The sequence below is a fragment of the Myotis daubentonii genome, chromosome 13, assembly GCF_963259705.1.
Source record: "Myotis daubentonii chromosome 13, mMyoDau2.1, whole genome shotgun sequence".
NCBI lineage: Eukaryota > Metazoa > Chordata > Mammalia > Chiroptera > Vespertilionidae > Myotis > Myotis daubentonii.
The window spans coordinates 43,323,180-43,346,473 of NC_081852.1; the positions used below are offsets into that span (position 1 = coordinate 43,323,180).

The 23,294-nt window shown below is 44.2% G+C and overlaps 1 protein-coding gene across 4 annotated transcripts in view; it reads right to left on the reverse strand.

Moving 5' to 3' along the window:
- The window catches only part of MMS19 (MMS19 homolog, cytosolic iron-sulfur assembly component), a 27,633-nt gene extending 4,410 nt beyond the window's left edge, over positions 1-23,223 (reverse strand). Inside the window, exons 1-20 of one of the 4 annotated variants that reach the window (XM_059660961.1) lie at positions 23,060-23,223; positions 16,726-16,774; positions 14,931-15,031; positions 14,052-14,137; positions 13,591-13,665; positions 13,105-13,174; positions 12,591-12,719; positions 12,438-12,499; positions 7,735-7,821; positions 7,248-7,322; positions 6,296-6,373; positions 5,729-5,867; positions 5,315-5,469; positions 4,899-4,977; positions 4,538-4,663; positions 4,267-4,348; positions 3,615-3,712; positions 3,359-3,508; positions 1,625-1,780; positions 211-310 (exon numbers count right to left, since the gene is read on the reverse strand). In XM_059660961.1, coding sequence (XP_059516944.1) covers positions 211-310; positions 1,625-1,780; positions 3,359-3,508; positions 3,615-3,712; positions 4,267-4,348; positions 4,538-4,663; positions 4,899-4,977; positions 5,315-5,469; positions 5,729-5,867; positions 6,296-6,373; positions 7,248-7,322; positions 7,735-7,821; positions 12,438-12,499; positions 12,591-12,719; positions 13,105-13,174; positions 13,591-13,665; positions 14,052-14,137; positions 14,931-15,031; positions 16,726-16,774; positions 23,060-23,171 — 2,009 coding nt within the window. In that variant the 5' untranslated portion in view covers positions 23,172-23,223. Of the gene's footprint in view, positions 1-210; positions 311-1,624; positions 1,781-3,358; positions 3,509-3,614; positions 3,716-4,266; positions 4,349-4,537; positions 4,664-4,898; positions 4,978-5,314; positions 5,470-5,728; positions 5,868-6,295; positions 6,374-7,247; positions 7,323-7,734; positions 7,822-12,437; positions 12,500-12,590; positions 12,720-13,104; positions 13,175-13,590; positions 13,666-14,051; positions 14,138-14,930; positions 15,032-15,115; positions 16,077-16,725; positions 16,775-23,059 lie in introns of those variants that run through there. The other 3 variants (XM_059660960.1, XM_059660962.1, XM_059660963.1) reach the window with 3 other exon arrangements.
- Between the last annotated feature and the right edge of the window lie 71 nt (positions 23,224-23,294).

The window sequence follows — 23,294 nt, forward strand, 5'->3', positions numbered from 1 at the left end:
AGCTAAGAACCATCAGTCCATGGTTCACCTGCTCCCATGGTCCATGGTGCTAAAAGCCCCTTCCTTTGCCAGCAAAACTTACAAGACAAACGGCTGCCTCCACATTTGATACTGGGTAAAAGGACACCTCAGAAGGCAGCTACCTGCTGCTGCTCCCCAAGATTGCTATCCTTTTCCCGGGGATCAAGCCACATCCATGATTATACTCACTCAGGGCTTAAGTGGGTGGTGGCAGTGCCAATGACAGACACCATGGCGGCCAACACTTCATCCTCCAACAGCACTTTTCTCATAATTGAGTGCTCCTTCTCTGTAAAATCAAAACAACACATACGCAAAACAACACACACACAAACACAGGGCCATGACTATGGTTTATTTCATTTTATTTTTTAAAATATATTTTTATTGATTTCAGAGAGAAAGGGAGAGGGAGAGAGAAACAGAACCATCAATGATGAGTCATTGAGCAGCTGCCTCCTGCATGCCCTACACTGGGGATCAAGTCCACAACCTGGCGTGTGCCCTGACAGGGAATCAAATAGTGACCTCCTGGTTCATAGGTCCAAGCTCAACCACTGAGCCACGCCAGCCGGGTGCCATGACTATGGTTTAGATAATTAGGTCCCGTCATGATGACAGGCTGGACTCCAGTCACAGCAGCAGTGGTTTCTAACCGGCTCTGTCGTCGTGCTGTAGACCAGAGAGCCAGCAAGCACCAGAGCAGGAGTAGTCTAATGTGGGTACAGAAGCTCTTGAGAACTTTGTACACAGTCCTCAGACTGGGCAACAAAGGAACATAAGGCCTGCTAATATGAACATTCTTAATATCAGAAATAGTTATGTTAACCTTTTCAATAACTTAAAAGATAACATGGGTTTATCTTTATGGGTTTTCATTGTCATAGCAGCAACCATATATCAGAGCCCTTGACTGGAATCAAACCCGGGAACGTTTGGTCCGCAGGCCAACACTCTATCGACTAAGCTAAAAAAGCTAGGGCTAGATATCTCTCTTTATCTCCCCCTAATAAGTGAGGAAACAGAGGCTTAGGAAGGCTAAATATCTTCACCTAAGTTAGTGGTAGAGTTGAAGCTGAAACCCAACCAGGTTTACGTAACTCCAGAGCGGAATTCTAACTAAACTAATTACATAGCAATTAAACAGGTGAAAGGTGTGCATCCTTTTGTTTTTATTTTAAAATATATTTTATTGATTTTTTACAGAGTGGAAGGGTGAGGGATAGAGAGTTGGAAACATTGATGAGAGAGAAACACTGATCAGCTGCCTCCTGCACACTCCCCACTGGGGATGTGCCCGCAACCAAGGTACATGCCCTTGACCATAATCGAACCTAGGACCCTTGAGTCCGCAGGCGGACGCTCTATCCGCTGAACCAAACCGGTTAGGGCGGGTGTGCATCCTTTTGAACATTGCTAACATGAATGGATTTTAGTTCTTGCCATTGGCTAGGTTAGCACCTTTTGCTTGAAGCTAAATTGTAAAATGAGCCTCTGCTGGTATAAAATGCAGTACCAGCAAAAACCCGAGGGTGGCAGTGCTGTTCACTAGTGGAAGGCAGAGGTCTAGAGGAGAGGTAGGAGGTGAGGTGGAGACAGTTACCTGGCATGGAAGCCTGCACAGCCAAGGCAAGCAGGCAAGGTATAGCTGTCTGATGGAAATACCAGCAGCTTTCGGGGTCCAGCTGACATTTTTCTGCCACCCGCTGGAGGCTCTGACAGACAGCAATCACTTCACTCGGTTCTGCAACCACATTCCCTGTGTGGGGAGAAAGGATTCTCTGTAAAGTTTCCCTAAAAGCACTTCTAGGTATTTCAGATAGAGCAGATGGAAAGAACAACCGAAGGTGAGTGACCAAGAGTGTCTTATTAAAGAGCCGAGTCATTTTATTCTTTTGGATGTTCTTTTTCCTCTATTCAGATTTCAGAGCTGAGACCTGCCAGGCTCTGCAGCAAAAGCATTCACACACTTTTTCTCAAAAAAAAAAAAAAAAAAAAAATTTTTTTTTAATCATCCTAGAACAGCCGTGGGCAAACTATGGCCTGCGGGCCGGATCTGGCCCGTTTGAAATGAATAAAACTAAAAAAAAAAAAAAGACCGTACCCTTTTATGTAATGATGTTTACTTTGAATTTATATTAGTTCACACAAACACTCCATCCATGCTTTTGTTCCGGCCCTCCGGTCCAGTTTAAGAACCCATTGTGGCCCTCAAGTCAAAAAGTTTGCCCACCCCTGTAGAAGGATCATTTTCCCCATTTTATAGAGAAGGATGTGGCAGCTCAATGAAACTCCCAGTGGTTTTTCCAGGGTCACAGTAAGTGCAAAGTCAGGAATCTAACCCAGGCCACACTCTGAGTCATGTTTTTTCTACTGTGTAGCGGATCATCCACTGTTGACCGGATCTACCACAAGGGCTGGGCAGTGCAAAGTAGGGAGCTTAGGAATTAGTGAGGACCCATGGTGATCATGTATATAGGTTTGTAGTACCAATTGCCACTGTTATTAGTGCCTAGAGTACTCTCAAACTAAAGAGTGTGTACTAATCACCCAGAGATCCTGTTAAAATGCAGATTCTGGTCCTGGCCAGTATGGCTCAGTTGGTTGGAGGGTCATCCCATGCACTGAAGGGTCATGGGTTCGATTACTGGTCATGTCGCATACCTGGGTTGCAGGTTTGATCCCTGGTCAGGACGTGTGCAGGCAGTAACCAATTGATGTTTCCCTCTCTCTAAAAAATCAGTAAGATATATCCTTGGATGAGGATTAAAAAAAAAAACAAAAAGCAAATTCAGATCAGTGGGGCCTGAGATTCTGCACATCTAACAAGCTCCCAGGTGATGGCCATGCTGCTATAGCATGGCCTTAGAGTGGTACTTTTCATTACTGGCTCCAAATTAAAATCGCTTGGGCACTCTTTTGTTGTTGTTAATCCTCACCCAAGCATATTTTCCCACTGATTTTTAGAGAGAGTGGAAGAGAGGGGGAAAGACAGAGAGAGAGAAAAATTGATATGAGACACATCAATTGGCTGCCTCCCGCACTTGCCCTGACCAGGGCCAGAGATGGAGCCTGCAACTGAGGAACGTGCCCTTGACCAGGATCAAACCCGCGACCCTTTGGTCCAAGGGCTGAAGCTCTATCCACTGAGCATCTTAATAATTACTGGTGCCCAAGTCCCATCCTTCCTCAGATTGGTTTAGTTGGATTGAGTGAGGCCTAGGCATCAACATTTTATTTTAAAAGTTCCCATCCACTGCCTTGGAGGCATCAACTTCAAACCCGACTATAGCTCCCCATTCAGCCCGGCTCCTTAAAGATCATTCCTGGTACTTACCTTTGTTCATCTGGCAGAGATGCTGCAGCAGCAGAGGCAGGGTCTCCTTGACAATGCTGGGATGTGTTGATACAGCTGACAAGGCTTGCAGACAGCGCAGATGCCGGGAGCGTTTGGTGGACCCATCCTCTCTAGCCAAATCCGACTCCCCTGAAAGCAACCCAGGAGACAAGGTTTCCCTGTGTGATGGCACAAGCATGAAGGCCCTCAAGCCTCCCTGGGAAGGGGTGGGCCACGGACGCTCAGGGACACATACCCATGCACAGCTCCTCAGCAAGCTTGGGCACTAGGTGGCTGCTGAAGGCCACAGGGTAAAGAGTGGCCAGGGTGCCTGATGCTTCCAGTGCTGCCACCCTGCTGGGGACACGGGGCAGATGTGCGTTAGTTGAGACTTGGTCACCAGTCTCTTGCCTAGACCTGCCATTAGGCAGATTCAGGAGTATAGTCTCCTAAGGCCACCTTACTGAAGAGCAAGACTCAAGTGCCTAGTCGAACAGGGCTTTTTTTGTTAATCCTCATTTTATATATTTCCCATTGATTTTTTTTTTTTTTTTTTTAAGAGAGAGTGGAAGAGAGGTGGGCGGGGGAGGAGAAACATCATTGTAAGAGAGACACATTGACTGGTTGCCTCCTGAATGCACCCCAACTGGGCTGGGCATTGAACCTGCAAACCAGGTACGTGCCCTTGACTAGGAATCAAACCCATGACCCTTCAGTGTGCAGGCTGATGTTCCAACCACTGAGCAACACTGGCCAGGGCTGGATAGGGTTTCTTAATGCCCAAGAAAAGAGAACAGTTTCATATCTCCAACCACTAGGAAGCCAGAGCTAAGCACAAGGCCCACCTCCCCTAGGCAGGAAGCAGAGCCCTGGAATAGCTTGCTCTATCTTGTTCTTTAGATTCTCACCAACTCTGGGCATCCTCTTCCAGGAAGCTCAGTCTATACAGGTGGCCCACGGCCAGCTCCAAGTCCCCAGGAGACAGGAGATCTGTTAGAAGGGAACAGGAACTGCATCTTTCTTCCCCTGCAGCCACCACAACCCTTCTGAAGTCCCATCAGAAATCTCAAGTCAACCAGGGTTGCAGTGAGAACTCGGGAATTAAGACTTCTTTTCACTCAAGACAGAAAATCACAAGAAAGGGACCAATACCCCATCTTTTCTTTCTCTTAAGTGTACCTGGCTGGGCACCCAAGACAGTGAGGGTACGGATGCCAACAAGCTGAAGTTGGGTGTTGGGGTCAGTCAGGGCTGTGAATACCAGTGAGCATAGCTGGTCCTTGAAGGTACTCAGAGGCCTTTCACCTAGGGAGAGATAGTCCAGGTTAGAGGGAAGCCCTGACTCAGCAGTGACACAAAGACTATTGGGGGCAGATTTAAAGCGCTTAATCCACTGAGTGTCCAGGAAGTACACTGGGGAAAAATAAACAGGTCCCACCCATTCAGTGGTTTGTTTTTATGCTACAATCTCAGAATGACAGGACCACTGTTCTAGACTCCTTATCCATGGCACTCTGCCTACTCTGGAAGGTGATCTCACCCTTGTCTTCAGAGCTCCATTTCTGTTGCAGCTTCAAGAAACCCAGGATCATTTCAAGGATTGTCCGCCGTTGGTTGCTCTGTAATGTTTTAAGGGATATTAGAGCCAAAGAACATAGGGTGGGGCAAAAGTTTACAGTTATATATGGAACAGTTTATTCTTATATTCTTATTTATTATTGTATCATTTTCCATAGGAATAACTGTAAAAGATTTCAGTCCTACTACTTTGGAAGTGGGGTGAATTATTCTTTCATGCAAGTGTAAGGAAAAGAGTAAACAAGGGAACCAGCAGTAGCTAATCAAAGCAAAACCCCAAATCTGCTATCTGGGCCTAAGTTCAATGCTTAGCTCTCTGTGAGAAAAGGCTCCTAGCAAGGGGTCCCATCATTTCCTGAAAAGACAGCGCTCCCTTACCTGACTGTGCTTGTGGAATTGTTCCAGCAGCAAAGGCAGTACATTACTGGTGATGTGGTGACAGGCCCGGGCAGATGCACCTGCAGCTGCCTGCAACAGCTTGGCACTAGGCCACACCAGTTTCATGTCGGGTTCACACAGATGGTGCCTGCAGTCTGGAGAGGCAGCGCATCACATACCCGGGAATAGGCTGAACGTGGCCTGCTTCCCCCGCAGTACATCCAAGTTGGAGACTGAGGCAAGGGACAGTTTGCTAGCAGTTACCATTGAGTTAAAAATAAATTCAAAGTAGGGTCCAGCCACCCCCGCCCCCAATCACTGAACATGGTGGGCTACGTATGAAAGGTCATTGGCCCTTAAGGAATTGCTCTCTGTTGTGCTCACTCCCCTATCTGGCTTCCATGGCTCTGTTACCCTGTAGAATGTTGCTAAGGAAGAAGTCAAGGAGGTCCTCAGCATCAGCCCTTAGCACAGAGCGAGACAAACACGCAGTCAGGGAGTGGAGGGCTGCTAGGCCCTCGGCCTCCACCCGCTCACTTGCCGTCTGGAACACCTGTCAGGGAGGGATCCCATGGCTACTGAGGTGAGCCTGCACCAAGTGCGACCCCCACCCACCTTCTGCCTATTTCCTTGGGGGTTGGGGTTAAGAACCTTTAGGGCATAGCAATGGGAATTATTCCCTTAAATGAGTTTCTTCTTAACTGGTGTATTCTCACCAAGTCCTTAGCACCACGGGGATTCACACACATACATTTTGAAAAAGAGAATGTCAACTGTGAGCCACCACTGGGATGCCTTATCTTAGGTCTCTCCCTTCCTCCCTCTATTCTGCATGGTGACATAGGCACATGACTATGCCCCATTGCTTGCTTGTTGAATAACCAGGCACAGCAACAGATGGAAAAACACAGGGTGAATTATTTCCTCTGATGCTTGACAACTGGGAGTTAACAGTAGTGAGTTTATCTAAGTAACACTCACCTCTCTGCGGATAGAAGCCCAAAGGCTGGGGAGGAAGTCCTTCAGTTCCTTCTGTCCGTACACAGCACAGCAAGCATTCTGCCAAGAAAGTGCAGGTATTGGCTAACCAACACTACCTATCTCAGACTTCCTAAGATAGGCAGAGGCAGATACCTCAGCACAATGGCATCTGAAGGATCCTGGCTCTCAGAGGATTTTATTATTATTTTTAAAATATATTTTTATTGATTTTAGAGAGGACAGGAGAGGGAAGGAGAGATAGAAACATCAATAATGATAGCGAATCATTGATCTGCTCCCTCCTGCACGCCCCCTACTGGGGATTGAGCCTGCAACACGGGCATGTGCCCTTGATTAGAATCGAACCCGGGACCCTTCAGTCTGCAGGCTGACGCTCTATCCACTAAGCAAAACCAGCTAGGGTTCAGCTGGATTTTATAATACTAATACCCAGAGCAAGAAAAATAGGTGCTCACCCTCACTGATAAAAAATGAGCATCAAGAGGGAGCCCTGTTCAGCCTTTCCTTGGTGGCCGCTCAGTTACTACAGGACAAGACAATACACAGCTGGGGCTTTTAGGTCAACATGTAGGCCCAGATCCTGGTAATCCCTCTTTTGAGGCCCACTGAACTGTCCCCTGGCTCTCCAATAATCTCTAATTCGTTAGCACCTCTAATTTGTCTAAAGCAGTGGTTCTCAACGTTCCTAATGCCGCGACCCTTTAATACAGTTCCTCATGTTGTGGTGACCCCCAACCATAAAATTATTTTCGTTGCTACTTCATAACTGTAATTTTTCTACTGTTATGAATCGTAATGTAAATATCTGATATGCAGGATGTATTTAGGCGACCCCTGTGAAAGGGTCATTCAACCCCCAAAGGGGTTGCAACCCACAGGTTGAGAACCGCTGGTCTAAAGGCAGCTGGACCCTAGAAGAAAAATCACTCACCAGAGTCTGCAGAGAATCCAACTTGGCACTCAGAATCTCAGAATCCACCTTTTCAATCAGCAGAGGGAGCAGGAACTGTGGAGAGACACAGGAAGAACTGAAGTCTGAGATAGGTAGTATTGCAGCCACACCAAAACCAACCATGTCCCCAGGGCAAGTGCTACACCCAAGAGCTCTTCTTATGACTTTAAGCTAACCTTCCTGCCAAGGTGAGGCCAGACCCCCAGTTACCTGAAAAATGGTTGACAAATCTGTAGGACCTTAAAAGATAGCACTACATAGGGATTGGATTACTATTTTAAAGAAGAGATGGTAAAGCTTTCAACACTGAAGGTCTGAAACACTTCCCACACAAGCCTGAGGACACTTGCAGGATGTCATACCTTAGAATGTATACTGGATCTTCCTTTTCCCCCATGCTTTTACAGTTCTTTCCTCAGAGCCTTCTGTGGGCTGAGGCTACATACCCTACTGTGGGCAGACCTACCTCAGCGAATCGTGGTGTGGAAGCCAGCACAGCTCGGAGACTCAGGATGAGATCGTCTCTCTGGATACCATGAGGATCGTTAGGTGGCTGGAAAAGGGAGAACGGCCATGTGTTTGTATAACTCTTTGAACACAGGCTTGAAACTGACAACCCAAAGAACGGAGTGGGATATTTACAGCCAATTTATATGATACAAGGCTCTAGCAGGAAGACATGCTCACTCTTTTTTTTTTTTTAAATATATTTTATTGATTTTTTACAGAGAGGAAGGGAGAGGGATAGAGAGTCAGAAACATCAATGAGAGAGAAACATCGATCAGCTGCCTCCTGCACACCCCCTACTGGGAATGTGCCTGCAACCAAGGTACATGCCCTTGACCGGAATTGAACCCGGGACCCTTGAGTCCGCAGGCCAACACTCTATCCACTGAGCCAAACCAGTTAGGGCAAGACATGCTCACTCTTACCTGTTCCTTGGGAATGTTCGTCTTTGGGGAATTTATTTCCTATCTGAACACATGGTTTCTATCTGACCTGTCATCTCATCATTCAAAGATAAGCATCATTAACTCTCCGGTGCATTTCTTTCTTCTCTCTCTATATATATTATGACTGTGTTAGTAGACACTCTTTCCCTTTAAAATATGTACTTTTAAATCCCCCTTTGATGGATGTTTCTTTCCTTTTATTTTTTTATTTTTTACCCTTTTCAAAAAGGCGTAATTCTGGCAATACAAAAATCACTGATGTTTTCTGCATCAAGACAGCAGACTAAAAACATACACCAGCTCTAGCCGGTTTGGCTCAGTGTCGGCCTGCAGACTAAAGGGTCCCAGGTTCGATTCTGATCAAGGGCACGTACCTCAGTTGCAGGCTCCTCCCCAGCCCGGGCCCTGGTCAGGGCTTGTGCAAGAGGCAACAAATTGATGTGTTTCTCTCACATCGATATTTCTGTCTTCCACTCTCTCTAAAAATCAATGGAAAAATATCCTCGGATGAGGATTAAAGAAAGAAAAGAAAACTTGCACCAGATTTTCTTTTCTCTCTTTAGAAACCCCATGAAAAATACAGTTAAAAGGATTTTCTTTTGTTTTTAAAGATATCAAGTTAAAGGTTGAAGAGAACAGGATAAGAGATATTAGCAACAAAGTTGTAGAAGCTGAAAAGCAGATGGGTAAGAAGAAAATGACTCAGTAGAGCCCCCAAAAAACAGAATCCTCAGTAGGTTTGGGGAAAGCTGAATAACTACCCATATACAGTCCTTGGAAAGCTTAGAAACCGGCAGTAACAAGTACCTCTGGAATTTCAGAATTCTCTCATAAAATAACAAAACAACAAAAAAAGAAAATATGAAAGAAAAGGTAAGAGATTCAATAGTCTCACAAAAGATTAATAGGAATTCCAAAAAGAAGAAATAGAGAAAGCAGACAGGAAGAAATGCAAGAAAATTTACTAGGACTAAAGTACACGAATTTCTAGACTGACAAGACCTACCAAGTACCCAATACAATACATGAAAACAGACCCTAGTAAGGTACATCATTGTGAAATTTCAATATTTAGGGGGCAAAATCAAACTTAAAATTAGGGAGAGAAGTAATTATAAAGGTTTATGAATCAGAAGGAACTTAGACTTCTCCAAGGAACTGAATACTATAGGTAAATGCAGAAATGCCTTCAAAATCTTGGGGGAAAAGAATTTCCATTCTTGAATTTTATATCCATACTATCAACAAATGGGAGGAAAGTATGAAGACATTTTAGATTTACAAAATCTAAAAAAATTTCACTTTTGTATATCCTCTCTCAAGAAGCTAACAAAGGTTGCACCCCACCACAATGAGGGAGTAAACCATGAGGCATACATGCACACAGGAAATAGGAAATCTGATCCAAGAGAAAGGATAAAGGAATCCCTAGGATGATGGTGAAGGAAGATTCACTATCTACTCTGCATTAGGAGTAGAAAGCAACCAGTTGAGACTGTATGGTCAAGTTAAGAATAGTTTTACATTTTTAAATGGTTGAAAAAAAATCGAAAGAATAATATTTGTGACGTGAAATTATATGAAATTTATATTCTTACATCCATAAATTAAGTTAAAAAAACTCTTATTTTTCAATTACAGTTTACTTCCAATATTATTTTGTATTGGTTTTAGGAGTACAGCATAAGTGGTTAGACAATCATATACTTTACCAAGTGTTCCCCCAATATTTCTAGTACCCACTTGGTACCACACATAGTTATCGCAACATTGACGCCATAAATTAAGTTTTATGGCAGTATAGCCACTGTACCATATTCCAATGTCTATGGCTGTTTCTGTGCTAGAACAGCAGAGCTGAGCTACAAGAAACCAGATGGCCTGCAAAGCCTAAAATAGACATTATCTGGCCCTTTAGAGAAAAAGTTTGGTAACCCCTGCTCTACAGTGAGCATACAGATATAGTGAAAGTCAAAGGAACTATCATTTATACTGATGTGATCCACTATGATGATGGCATATGGCCAAAATGCATTGATAAGGCCATAAAGAATATTTCTAACACAGTGATACTAAAAGCCAGGTGTCTCTACTGACAAGAGCTTTCTGCTTCCCATAGGATGCAATGCAGAACACACAAAAGTCTTCTCGAAGAAGAGAAATTCTCCTGTCATTATCTATATAACCTTGTTTTGCCTGGAATATCTCTGAGAAAATATATAAGCTATTGGGAACAGTGATTATCTCTAATGGGAAAATGTGTGGTGGCTATAAAGGGGTACAAAGCATAATTCTCTATACTTTAAATGTTGAATCATGATCATTTATGTTAACTTAAAAAAAAAACACGAATGACATATTCTTCTCTACCCCCAAATTATAAATGCATATATTCCAACAATTCCACTTTTACGAATTTATCCTACTGTTATACCCATATATATGTGAAATGATACATGTACAGGGTATGTAAATTGTAGCATTGCTTGTAAAAGCAAAAGATTAGCAACCAACCTTAATTCCATAAAGGACTAGTGAAATTAATTGGGTGTTTCCATGCAAAGGAATGTTACACAGCCATAAAGAAAAAAACGAGCGCCGAAACCGGTTTGGCTCAGTGGATAGAGCGTCGGCCTGCGGACTGAAAGGTCCCAGGTTCGATTCCGGCCAAGGGCATGTACCTGGGTTGCGGGCACATCCCCAGTTGGAGATGTGCAGGAGGCAGCTGATCGATGTTTCTCTCTCATCGATGTTTCTAGCTCTCTATCTCTCTCCCTTCTTCTCTGTAAAAAATCAATAAAATATATTTTAAAAAAAAGAAAAAAAAAAAAGAAAAAAACGAGCTAATATATAATACTGATATAGAACAGTTTCCAACATGTACTGTTAAGTGAAAAAGGAAAAATATAGAAAAAGTGTACATATATGTGCTACCACTTTGGGGGGGGGGTATAAAACGTTTGCTTAGATATGGATGAACAAGCTCTGTATAGACATAATTGATAAAAGTGGTTGACAGTGGAGAAGAAACTTGAGAGGTAGGTTTTTTTCTTCACCTTTTGGATTTTGAATCATGTGAATGTGTTATCTTCTCAAAACAAATACAAAATAAAACAAAGCAAAACCAAGGTAGCCTAACCAAGAGCTTTCAAAATTTTAAAAGATACACATTCTGAGTTATAAGTAGTGATATTTATTACAAAAGAGATGAAAGGAATTTCAGGAGAGAGGTGGCCCCAAGCAACATCATTTCAACTGGAATAAGCTGGTAAGAAATTCCCTATGGCAAAGATGACTGTGTAACTTTAAAGGCAACGAGATTCAATATTCTGATGTTGTTTGTGATATAACTCCTTTCATTTCTTCCAAACCACTAATGCTTGCAGTGATGAGACCATGAGTATCTGGAAATAGAAGGGAAATGAAGATACAGAAAGGGAGGAAGGTCCAAGAGGGTCAGAGCAAACACTTCCTGTACATACTGTGCTCAAATGTTTCTTCTTTGATTTGTCAATTTGTTTCTACTGCCTGAGATGCCCCAGTAGACTCCAGGATCATATCCTAGACATCCCTCAGAAATCAATTGAAATCCTAACTATCTTATCTGTGAAGTCAGTTCCTGCCTACTGTAGCTCACACTGAACTGTCTTCTCTGAAAAACTATAACACCACTCATTTCAGTCTATAATCTCATATTGTTACTTAAATGTTTCAACATTCAAGAGCTGAAACCATGTTTTACAATCCTGTAGCCCTCAGCATTAAGTACACTGGCAAAGAAATTAAGAATCCCCCTACATGCCTGCTGAATTGAATTCTTCCTCTGATGGCAAATGTTTCTCCATTTCCCAGTTTACTAAAATTATGTTCCTAAAGACTGGGACTGTTTCTTTCCCTCAATGCCTAGACCTGGAACTGGCAGATAGCAGGCACTCAACGAATACTTAAAAAATATATATATTTTAAAGTTGATTGCAGAGAGGAAGGGAGAAGGAGAGATAGAAACATCAATGATGAGAGAGAATCATTGCTTGGCTGCCTCCTGCATGCCCCTACTGGGATTGAGCCCACAACAGGGCATGTGCCCTGTCTGGGAATCGAACTATGACCTCCTGGTTCATAGGATGATGCTCAACCACTGAACCACACCTGCCAAGCAACGAATATTTAAATGAATGAGAATAAACCAATGAATGAATGAAAGTTACTACTTACAGGGGTAAAATCAATAGGGAAATAACAGGATGTCACTTCAAACAACTCTTCCACAAAGGGTCCTAAAGCAACGGAGAAAGAATGAAGTTGACTTACATGCTTCACTCATCTCAACAAACCTCCACCAGCTAATTCAAGGCTACAAAGATGTACCGAGGCTATAGTCCCTGGAGATGAGGTCATGGACAATGCGGAAGGCCACCAGAAGGTTACGGGGATCCTTTTCTCCATCCATCACCTGGATGAAGCCAAAGGTGAAGTCAGCTCCAAGGCCCTTCAGCTCTGGGGAGGAGAGAACAAGGTCACTACTGTCCCAGGGATAGAAAGTTGGGCTTTCTTTTGGCTTGTGTTCTCCCTCCACTACCACTGCCTCCCCATCCCTGCCTCCCAGAGAGAGGACCCTTTTTGTTTCCCTGTTACTCAGTGAAGAAGAGATGTGCAACTCCCCAATATATAACTGTTATGGAGGTAAGAATTTAAAACAGCCCAATTCTACCCTTCTTTTACTTTACTGGGGAGTGCGTAGACCCCCAGTTTCCCTTTATCATTCTCTCTCAGAGTACTGGCTCTTCTATATAACCCCCAGGCTAAAATGAGTCCTGGTTTAGGGGGGTGGAGGACAGGATGTGGTCACTTTTCAGATTTCCTAGAGAGCCTTGCCTCTTACCTTCTTCCCGGGTTCGCATAAAGTTGGTGATAATACTGTAGACTGTGTGTCGGTCCACCTGTGGCAAGGACTTGGGATGGGAGAGACAAGAAATAAATTAAGAAAGTGCTCAAAGAATAACTCAGCTGACACAACTACTTCCTGCTTTACAATCTCTTAAGTGGACAGTGCTCTTTATACCAGTGTAAGATGAACCGAAGAGGAAATGCAGAGAAAGGACAAGGCTGTTAGCCCAGCACTACAGCAGGGGGCCAATAACCACACACTGTCTGCGGTGTGCCTTACTTTTTTTAGATGTAAGAGGACACAGGCCAGACACAATGGCATGCCTCCCTCTTCTTATACAGTAGCAAGGAACAGCATGTTAACATGGTCAAAGACCTGAAAGAGTTGAGAACTTCAAAGGCAATTATTTTTTTGCCATCTAATTCTAGTTATGTGAAGGGCTGGCAGACAGAGAATACCAAGGTGACTGTTATCACTCACCTGTACATGGACCTCCTGGAAGATGGCTTTAAGCACAGAGACAGCCAGCCCCGGGGGCAGGGTCACACACAGGCTCTGAGGGAAAAGAGGAGGTAAGTGAGCACTGAGGGAGTTCTAGCACAGCCTTCAAGACACAACCCTAAAACAGGCCTAATTAGCTATAGTGGGAATCACAGCATTCAGATTCAGCAAGAGTGAGAAACATGGTCCCTTTTCCCAGGGTGATTAGTTCTTTGCAGCACCTTCCAAGTTGGATCTGAATTTCAGTCCCCCAAGGATACTTTTACTTTCTAAAGTAAAACAGACTAAGAACTGAAGTGAAGCTGGCTGACACCAGCTCAGTCCCACATCTGGGCATCTGTTCCTCAGCACTCAGAGTCTCACCCCCAAAGGGCAAAGAGAATTCACTGGAAAAGGGCGTCTGCAAACATGATGTGTAGTGGGAAAAAAGGAGAACTCACAAGTGCCCTCAACCCCCGGAGGACAGATGGGATCACAAGATGATGGTCCTTCAGCCGGTTCTCATAGAACAGGATGAGGTGTACCACTGCACAAACCAGAAATTCAGCCATTAGTCCACACAGGCTGGAGGAGGGCACGTCAGGGCCCCTCCCCAGAGTCTCGGAGGGCTATTACTGCTTGGGCTTCACTACAAATTTCCTCCTTCACCAAGAGGTATGTCTCATGCCCTCCCATTGAGGGTACCTCGATTAGTCAGGAAAATAGGCGAACATCTTTTATTATCCATTCATACATAGGCCTACCATCAAACCCATGCTCAACCCCAGAACTACCTTTCCATAGAACTGGGGCTGCCAACTTTCTCAAAGGGCCAAGATTGTAAATATTTTAAGCTTGCAGGACATAGTATCTGTCACAATTACTCAACTTTGCTCAATTTGGCCGCTGGAACATAAATGCAGCATAAACACCAGGTAAATAAATGGGTATGGCTACATGCTAATAAAACTTCATTTATAAAAACAGGCTGCAGTTTGCCTATAGAAGATAAATAATTTGTTGGCTTTTTTCCTTAGGACTTCAAAGCACTTTGATATTTCACTACTTTTCCACTCCATCTATGAGACACTACTTTGTCCACTTTACAGAGGGGAGGATACACTGAAAAATACTGTCTAAAATTAAGACTGTCTTGTCTTCTGTCTTAATCCTTATCATTTCTGTGACATATACCAGTGAGGAATGAAGACCTTGAATTAGTAGTTCACAAATGCCTTTTACCCTCCTACCCCTCCCTCCCTATAATGGCTTGAATAGACAAGGAAGGCCTTGCTTGGCTCATCAATCCAGAGAGATACTCCTACTAGTGATGCCAGTACCTTCCTTCTCCAGGAGCAAGGAGTGACACTGGAGTAGCACCTGTGACAAAAGCTGGATTCCTCGTTCCCGAGTTCGGGGTTCTGGATTCTCTAGAGAAGACCTGGGGAGAAGTAGGATAGAAAGCTTGACATTACCTAGTTCAAACTTTTAAAGAAGTAAATATTTTGCAATTAGTTACACTTACCCTCTGGGCATGGGAGCCAGCAAGGAAGGTATTCTGGAGGTGCTTAGGATTACAAATAACAGTAAGACCAGAGCCTAAAGAGCCAGTTCCCAGATTGATCTGGCATCATTAGAGGATCATGTTACACCACAGCCACCAGAAGTGCCCATCTCCAGGAACTGACTGGGTATTGGGCTTTCTCTTCCTCCCCTGAATTGTGACATTCCTCTGAAACACAGCTTAGCAGCTACACATAGGGCTCAAGAGATGGCTGGCAGCTGCAGTTTCAATCAAAACAGGAGGAGAATAAATATATTATTGCTAAAGAAGAAAAGCTGAGAACATCCACCAAGGTCTTGGGGGGGGGGGGAAGAGGGGACCACAACAACTTTGTAGATAGGAACTTGTAGAAAGGTCACTGCTCAGAAGCAGAAAACTGTGCATTTAAAAATAGACCAAGGCACATTTATTTTATAGCAGGATTATTCAGAATAGCCAAAATGTGGAAACAACCCAAATATTCATCAACTGATAAATGGTTAAACAAAATGTGGTATATCCATACAACAGAATATTATTCAGCAAGAAATAAAATACATGCTACAACAGGGATAAACTTTGAAAACACGATGCTATCTGGAAGAAACCAGACTCAAAGGCCACATATGGTATGATTCCATTTATGTGAAATGTCTGGAATAGGCAAATCCATACAGATAAAAAATAGACTCGTGGTTGCCAGGGGCTGGGAGGGGAGGGAATGAGGAGTGACTGCTAATGGGCATGGGGTTTCTTTTTGGGTTAATGAAGATGTTCTAAAATTGACTGTGGTAAGGGTTGCACAAATCTGTAAATACACATTTTAAAATGGTGAATGTTATGATAAGTGAATTATATCTCATAACGGTGTTATTAAAAAAAAAGAAAAAGAAACAAGGCCAGAATAGCCTGAGTAGAAAGGCCAAATGGTTGCTTATGTGGAAGAAGTGCATAATAGTGACCTACTCCCAACATCCCCAACCCACCCACCCAATGGCCATGACTGTTAATAACCCTTGCAATTAAATGGTCTACCAAGTACGAAATATGAGGAAAGCAGGCATTAGACTGCAAGCACATACTTCCTCTGATGCTTGGAATATCTGATTAGGACAATGATCTTCCACCTGTTTCCCCAAACCTTTTTGTATAGTGGATTCTGGTGCAAGGTCAGCTTCCTAGCAATGCCCAGCAGGGCCCAGGGCAGGTCTGAGTCAGATCCAGGATGACTAGAATCCCATGGGGGCAGGTGGGTCTTAAGAGGCATAGCTCTTAAGACCAGCTCTAATTAAATAATAGTTGATGGTCTTCAACCAACCACCTCACCCCAAACCTGTGGGCTGATCCAGGAGCTGGTGTGGCCCATAGGCTATGTGCTCCCAAAACTTCCTTAGGAGCCTTAGGTGGCATGACATTTTTTTTAAGGAGAAACAGGGGTTTAGCCTGAGGTACTGATAAGACGGTGAGTGGGTGGGTTGGGCTACAATAGGAAAAAGTCAGGACCAATTAGTTCCAGGAAAGCAGCATTGCACAAAACAACTTTTTGAGGCCAGGCTAGAGAAGGGCATTCTAGAGCAGATGCTTTTTCTTACCCAAGGGCTTCCACCACTTGTAACACTGTGTAGCTTCCAGATTTCACATCTAGAGAAATAAAAGAAAGAAATGTGAAAAAACAAAAACCCACCCCAGGGTTCAATGGCTCATAGTGGGGCCCACTATGCTTGTCAAGAGCCCCCCTATATAAGAATCATTACTCTTAACATTCGAATATGCAGCTTCAAGTATAAAAATAGAAAAGTAATGCACATACAGGTTATTCATTACAGAATTATTTACAATAGCAAATGACTGCAAACAACAATGGCCATCAATAAGAAACCAGTTAAATAAATTTTAGTACATCTATACAATGGAATTCTCTGTAGCAACTCAGAAAAAAGTGAAGACTGAAGAAATCACACACACACACACACACACACACACTCACTAATAATGGGACAAGAGCTAAAAGCAGAACAGTGCACAAAAGTAGTATATGTTTTTGCACTAATGCCATATTTCTCTTCCAGGACCTAATTAAGACTACCACACTGCAATTAGCCATCATGAATCCTTAAGTCTCCTCTGGTCTGTGAAAGATTCTCAGTCTTCCTTGACCTTGACATTTTATAGAAGTATTTCATAGAAGGTCCCTCAATTTGAATTTGTGTTTGTTTTCATTTATTCATAAAACTTATTGTAAGTCAGGTACTGTGTTAGGGGCTGGAGACAGAAATAAAAACAGGGAGCTTTTAATAAAGAGCCCACCATATGTTGGGGCAGAAAGACATAAAAACAAATCACAGTATAACAAGTTTATTACCATCCTATATAATAAAAGCCGAATATGCAAATTGACCAAATGGCAGAACGACCATCGCTGTGATGCACACTGACCATCAGGGGACAGACGCTCAATGCAGGAGCTGCCCCCTGGTGGTCAGTGCGCTCAGCCAGAAGCCGGGCTCATGGCTGGCAAGCGCAGCTGCCACAGCAGGAGTCTTTCCTGACTCTGCAACAGCACTACCAAGTGGCAGCAGCAGGCACAGTGGGCCGGGATGAGTATGAGCAGCGCGGCACCTGGCCCTGATTCAGGCTCCTCCCTGGCCTCCTGCCACATCCCCCAAGGGCTCCTGGAGTGCAAGAGGGATGTCCGATAGCTGGCTTGGGCCTGATCCTGGTGCTGTTCTCTGTAGAAGGCAGTGTGTCTGAACAACTCAGTGACTCAGGGAAGCGCAGGGAACTCAGGGTAAGCCTGCCTCCGCGCTTGACTCACCCACTTGACGGTGTTCGCAGGACAGACCATGGTGGCCCAATCTGTGCATGTGCAGCAGCTGCTGAAGCTCAAGCAGCAGGCCGTGCAGCAACAAAAGGCCATCCAGCCACAAGCTGGCAGGTGGACATCCCCCGAGGGGTCCCAGACTGTGAGAGGGTGCAGGCCGGGCTGAGAGGACCACCCCCCACCCCCACAGTGCACAAATTTCATGCACCAGGTCTCTAGTAGTGATATAAACAGAGAATGGGTTAACATAAGAAAGGAGTAATATTCTTGGGTTTATGGGCCATTCCTCACTAACTTTAACTGAGTCATTCTCTTAACACTATAAATTCTCCCAAATAAAAAATATCTGAAAGTACTGTTAATTACATACTTGGACTCCTGGGATGAAAGAAGCTAATAAATAGTTCATTTAACTAAGGGTAGCCTCAATGGCATTAAGGAAAAATGTCAAAGTTCCTTTCCCTATATAGGTAGGCCTAAGTTTTTCCAATGTGTCCTAAGATTTGCTCTCTAAAAATGGACCTATTAGCACCTCCTAACTACCCACACTTTCCTCAGCAGGGCACCAGTTCCTGTGGGGCACTGAGTGCTGTCAAAGGAGTATTTATATGAGACTGACATAGAATGCACAATCAGGCTTCTGTCTGATGGAGTTGCAGCCTCTTGAGACTTTGGAGTAGCAGCCAGGGAGGGGGAATATGTGAAGGAGTAGGAGAAAGAAATATCCCAATCAGGATTCAGTTCTATTCAAGCTCTCCAAATGTCCTTTCCGATGAGGATGCCACACACATTTCTCAGAACTGTATTTTAGTGTTGTTTAATAGTCTAACTATCTTTTGGATTCAGGAATAGTAGTCTCCTCAGGGAATCACAAATTGTGGACAATACAATATAATAAAGACTGAAATGAAGGAAAATCCAAATAACTAAGAGGAAGAAAATTTATATCCACCACCTGTAAATTCAGCATGTCCTAAAATCACACTGTTCGAAACCAGCAGTCCCCAACTCCATTAAAAAAAAATGCCCTTGACCGGAATCGAACCTGGGACCTTTCAGTCCGAAGGCTGACCCTCTATCCCTGAGCCAAACTGGTTAGGGCACTTAGGTAGTTTTTTAGAGAGGAAGGGTGAGGGAGAAAGAGCTAGAAACATCAATGATGAGAATCATTGACCAGCTGCCTCCTGCAAACCCTCCATTATGAATCAAGCCCGCAAGCTGGGCATGTACCCTGACCAGAAATCAAACTGTGACTTCCTGGTTCATAGGTCAATGCTCAACCACTGAGCCATGCCAGCTGGGCCCAACTCCATTTCTCTTTTGCTCATTTTCAGGCTTAAAAATTTGGGGTCATCTTAAGAGTCCTCTGTCTCCTTCAAGCCCTATAACTAGTTAGACCTCAAATTCCACAGATTCTTCCTTCTCTTATGTCCATTCACTTACATAGTTTTTTTTTTTTTAAATATATTTTTTTAATTGATTTTTTACAGAGAGGAAGGGAGAGGGATAGAGAGTTAGAAACATTGATGGGAGAGAAACATTGATCAGCTGCCTCCTGCACACTCCCCACTGGGGATGTGCTCGCAACCAAGGTACATGCCCTTGACCGGAATCGAACCTGGGACCTTTCAGTCCGAAGGCTGACCCTCTATCCCTGAGCCAAACTGGTTAGGGCACTTATGTAGTTTTTTACAGCACATCTATTTATGCTAGTCTCCAGGAGACTGGTGGTAGGAATAGGAGGGTAGGATGTGGAGATTGTGTACAGAAATAGCTACTAAGCAAGTCTGCTAATAAGTATATGAGTGGTTGAAAAATAAGTACCGTAAAGATTATGACGTGTGAGATGATGTCTGGCTGGAGTAATCAGGAAACACCTGGGGGGCAGGCAGTGAGCACTCAAATCTGGCCTTGGATCCTAAGTCTAACTTTGATTAGATAGAGGGAACTGGAAAGGAATGCACTCAGGGAACAGCAAATCAAGGTGGCTGTCTGGAACTAAAGGTCCAGGAAAAAAGTGGTGAGAGTAAAGGCTGGGGCCAGGTAGTGGCAGCCTTTGAATGCCTGGTTGAGAGCCTTTCACCCTTAGAACGCCAGATCATTTCTCTTCCATACTTACACCTTTACATCTGACACCTACTTTCATCAGGAACCCAGGTAAAAAACAAAGTTGGTGATTTTTGATCACAGCATGTTCCTTCTGCATTTACAACCTGTAGGAAAGGCTGCGGCTGTGAGTGGCTGAATGGATGCTGATCTCTTTAGCACTAACAAAGCTTGATTTAGGATGGAGGATTAGAAAGAACATCTGACTCTAGGGACACTTCAAAACTCTGTCAGCCTTCAACATCCCTGACTCAGGCTGTGTCTAAGATTGAGAATATCAATTTAATCCTTCTCAAATTTGCTCTCATTATGTGACTCCCTTGCTCAAGGATCTACAATGACTGCTATTACCTCACACCCCTCTGCCTGGAATCCAAAGTTATGCATAATCCAACCCCACCAAACCTTTTAAACTTTATATTAATACCCTTTTACTTATCTGTTACTACCAACTTCCTTTCTTAGTCAGAAGGGTTAAATTACAACCGGGCTGGTGTTAGTCTTAGCTGAGCTGAGTTAAATGTAACTAGACAATAGTTTAGGCTATTTATTTCAGGCAGAAAAGTATATAAATTTTACAAAGATATTTATAAGAACTCGGCATTCCTTAATCATGTCTTCTCATGTTTTGAATTTGAAAAATTCAAATTATGCTCATAACATATAAATGTGAAAGAATAGTTACAACTAACACTGATATAGCAGTGTTCTTTATCTTGGTTGGGGGTAGGTGTATGCATTTTTCAAAATCAGTAAACATACATTTAAAATTTGTATATTTCATTGAACATAAATTTTACACCAAAATAAACTGTAAACCAACTCTAGTTAATAATATGCCTATCAAAGTATTTGGGGCAAGTATACTGATATCCACAATTTAAATGGGTGGATAGGTATGTGATGCAGCAAGTTATATTAAAATGTTAATGGTAGAATCTAGATGGTGGGAATATGTTTCTTATGAAATTCTTTAGACTTTGCTGTAAGTTTGAAAATTTTCATAAAACACTGGGGAAAGTGACATTGATGATGCACTGTACTTGTTCATTTTTTTTTGTTTCTTTTTTAAAGCATATGTGTATTTTTTTAAAGTATATTTTATTGATTTTTTACAGAGAGGAAGGGAGAGGAATAGAGAGTTAGAAACATCGATCAGCTGCTTCCTGCACACCCTCTACTGGGGATGTGCCTGCAACCAAGGTACATGCCCTTGACGGGAATCGAACCTGGGACCCTTCAGTCCGCAGGCCAATGCTCTACCCACTGAGCTAAACCGGTTAGGGCTGTACTTGTTCATTGTAAGCACTAATAACACCCTGCTTCATAAAGCTGTAAGCGGTTAAACTTAGTGGAATGGCAGCATCAGGCATTTGCTCCTTGATGCTCCCATGCCACCTTGCAGACTTCTTATAGTTTTTTTCATGGTGTAGTGATCAGCACATATGTAGTCTAATTTGTATTTATATTCCTACTAGAGGCCTGGTGCACAAAATTTGTGCACTGGGGGAGGAGTGTCCCAGGTCTCTTGCAGTCCGGGAGCCCTCAGGGGATGTCCAACTGACAACTTAGGCCTGCTCCCCATCCTCAGTGCTGCTGCAGAGGCGGGAGAGGCTCCCACCACCGCTGCTGGGCTCACCAGCCCTAAGTCCGGCTCAGGGCTTCTGGCTAAGCAATGCTCCCCCTGTGGGAGCACACTGACCAGCAGGGGGCAGCTCTTGCGTTGAGTGACTGCCCTCTGGTGGTCAGTGCAAGTCATAGTGACCAGTCATTCTGCAGTTCAGTCAATTTGCATATGAGCCTTTTATTATATAGGACTAGAGGTCCAATGCACGAAACTTGTGCATGCGTAGGCTTGCTGGCACGGGCTTCCCTCTGGCACCCGGGACCGGGCTTCCCTTGCAGCCCCAGCTTCATCTGAAAGGTCGTCCGGAAGGACGTCAGGTCTAATTAGCATATTACACTTTTATTATTATAGACTGCTTTGCACCTGTTTAGAGAATAACATGTGTTCAATAATAATGAAATGATTTAGTTAAAAGTGGAATTGCTAAGGACCAAAGTATTATACTTTCTGCAGATTCACTATATTCACTTATCACATATTCTAAAAGTTAATATGTTCAATTTTCAAGGGATATGTCCTTAACTTCTCCCCAAGCAGAAAAATTTCCAAAAATAGGCAAAACTCCTCTGTATTTGTGAGATTATTTTGTAGTCTGTTACTTAACCACGAGGTCTAAAGGCCTCCTAACATTCAATAACTTTTAAGATTTTTTTTTCTAAAAGAGTGAAGTCTCAGAATTCCAAGGGAATCTGGAATTTGTTTTATTCAAATCTTAGATAAGCTGTCAGAATTAAGCGATCCCTGAACTGGTCAAAAGCAGGAAACTGGAGATCTGGGGGAAGGATAAAAGCCACCACCACATAAAAAAGTCATGAAACAAAATTAACCAAGAACTTTACGAAGAAACAGAGGGAAAGTCTGGAGGAGGATACGCAGAACATCACAGACTCCCCCAGGCTGGCTTCCCTTCTCTCCTTACAGCCAGCCCAGCCCCGGCAGCCGGGCCACTCCCAGCATGCCGCGCGCCTGGGGCCGAAGCCGCGAATACACTTTTCACGTCAACCTCCCAGACACAACGTGCTTTCGCGGCGTGAGCACCGGATGCTACACTGGAGCCTCTGGGTCTGGGCCCCGGTGTCCCCACCTGCCTGACCTGCGAGTCTCTTGCCCTCGCTGGGCCTGTTTCCTCGTCTGACTCTCCTACGTCGGGCCGGCGCACAGGGTAACTCAACGAAGATGAGGGGCGTAAAGACGCTTTAAGGGAGGTGCAAGGGACTCAGCCTGTTATGGCTCTTGAGTCCGCGATGCTCACAACCAGTCCCAGACCGATCTCTCAAAGTCACCGCTGTCCCTCACTCCCTTCCCGCCCGGCGCCAGTGCCGCTCCCTGCGGTCGGCCCTTTGCGGAAGCCGCGAGGCGACGTCTGCCGTACCTGCAGCCACTTGGTCAGCGGGGCCCTCCTGCTGACCCATGACGAAGTCGTGCACGAGGCCCCACAGGGCACCCGTGGGCGCCACCGCCTCCAGATCGGCGGCGGCCGCCATGACGCCAACTAGAGATCGTGGGAGGGGAAGTGGGCTGTGGCGCGGGATGGGCCTCTCGGCGCACGCGCTTCCTGAGCCAATCGCCTGGCGAAGGCTGAGGGGACGGGGCGTTCCCCGGGTCAC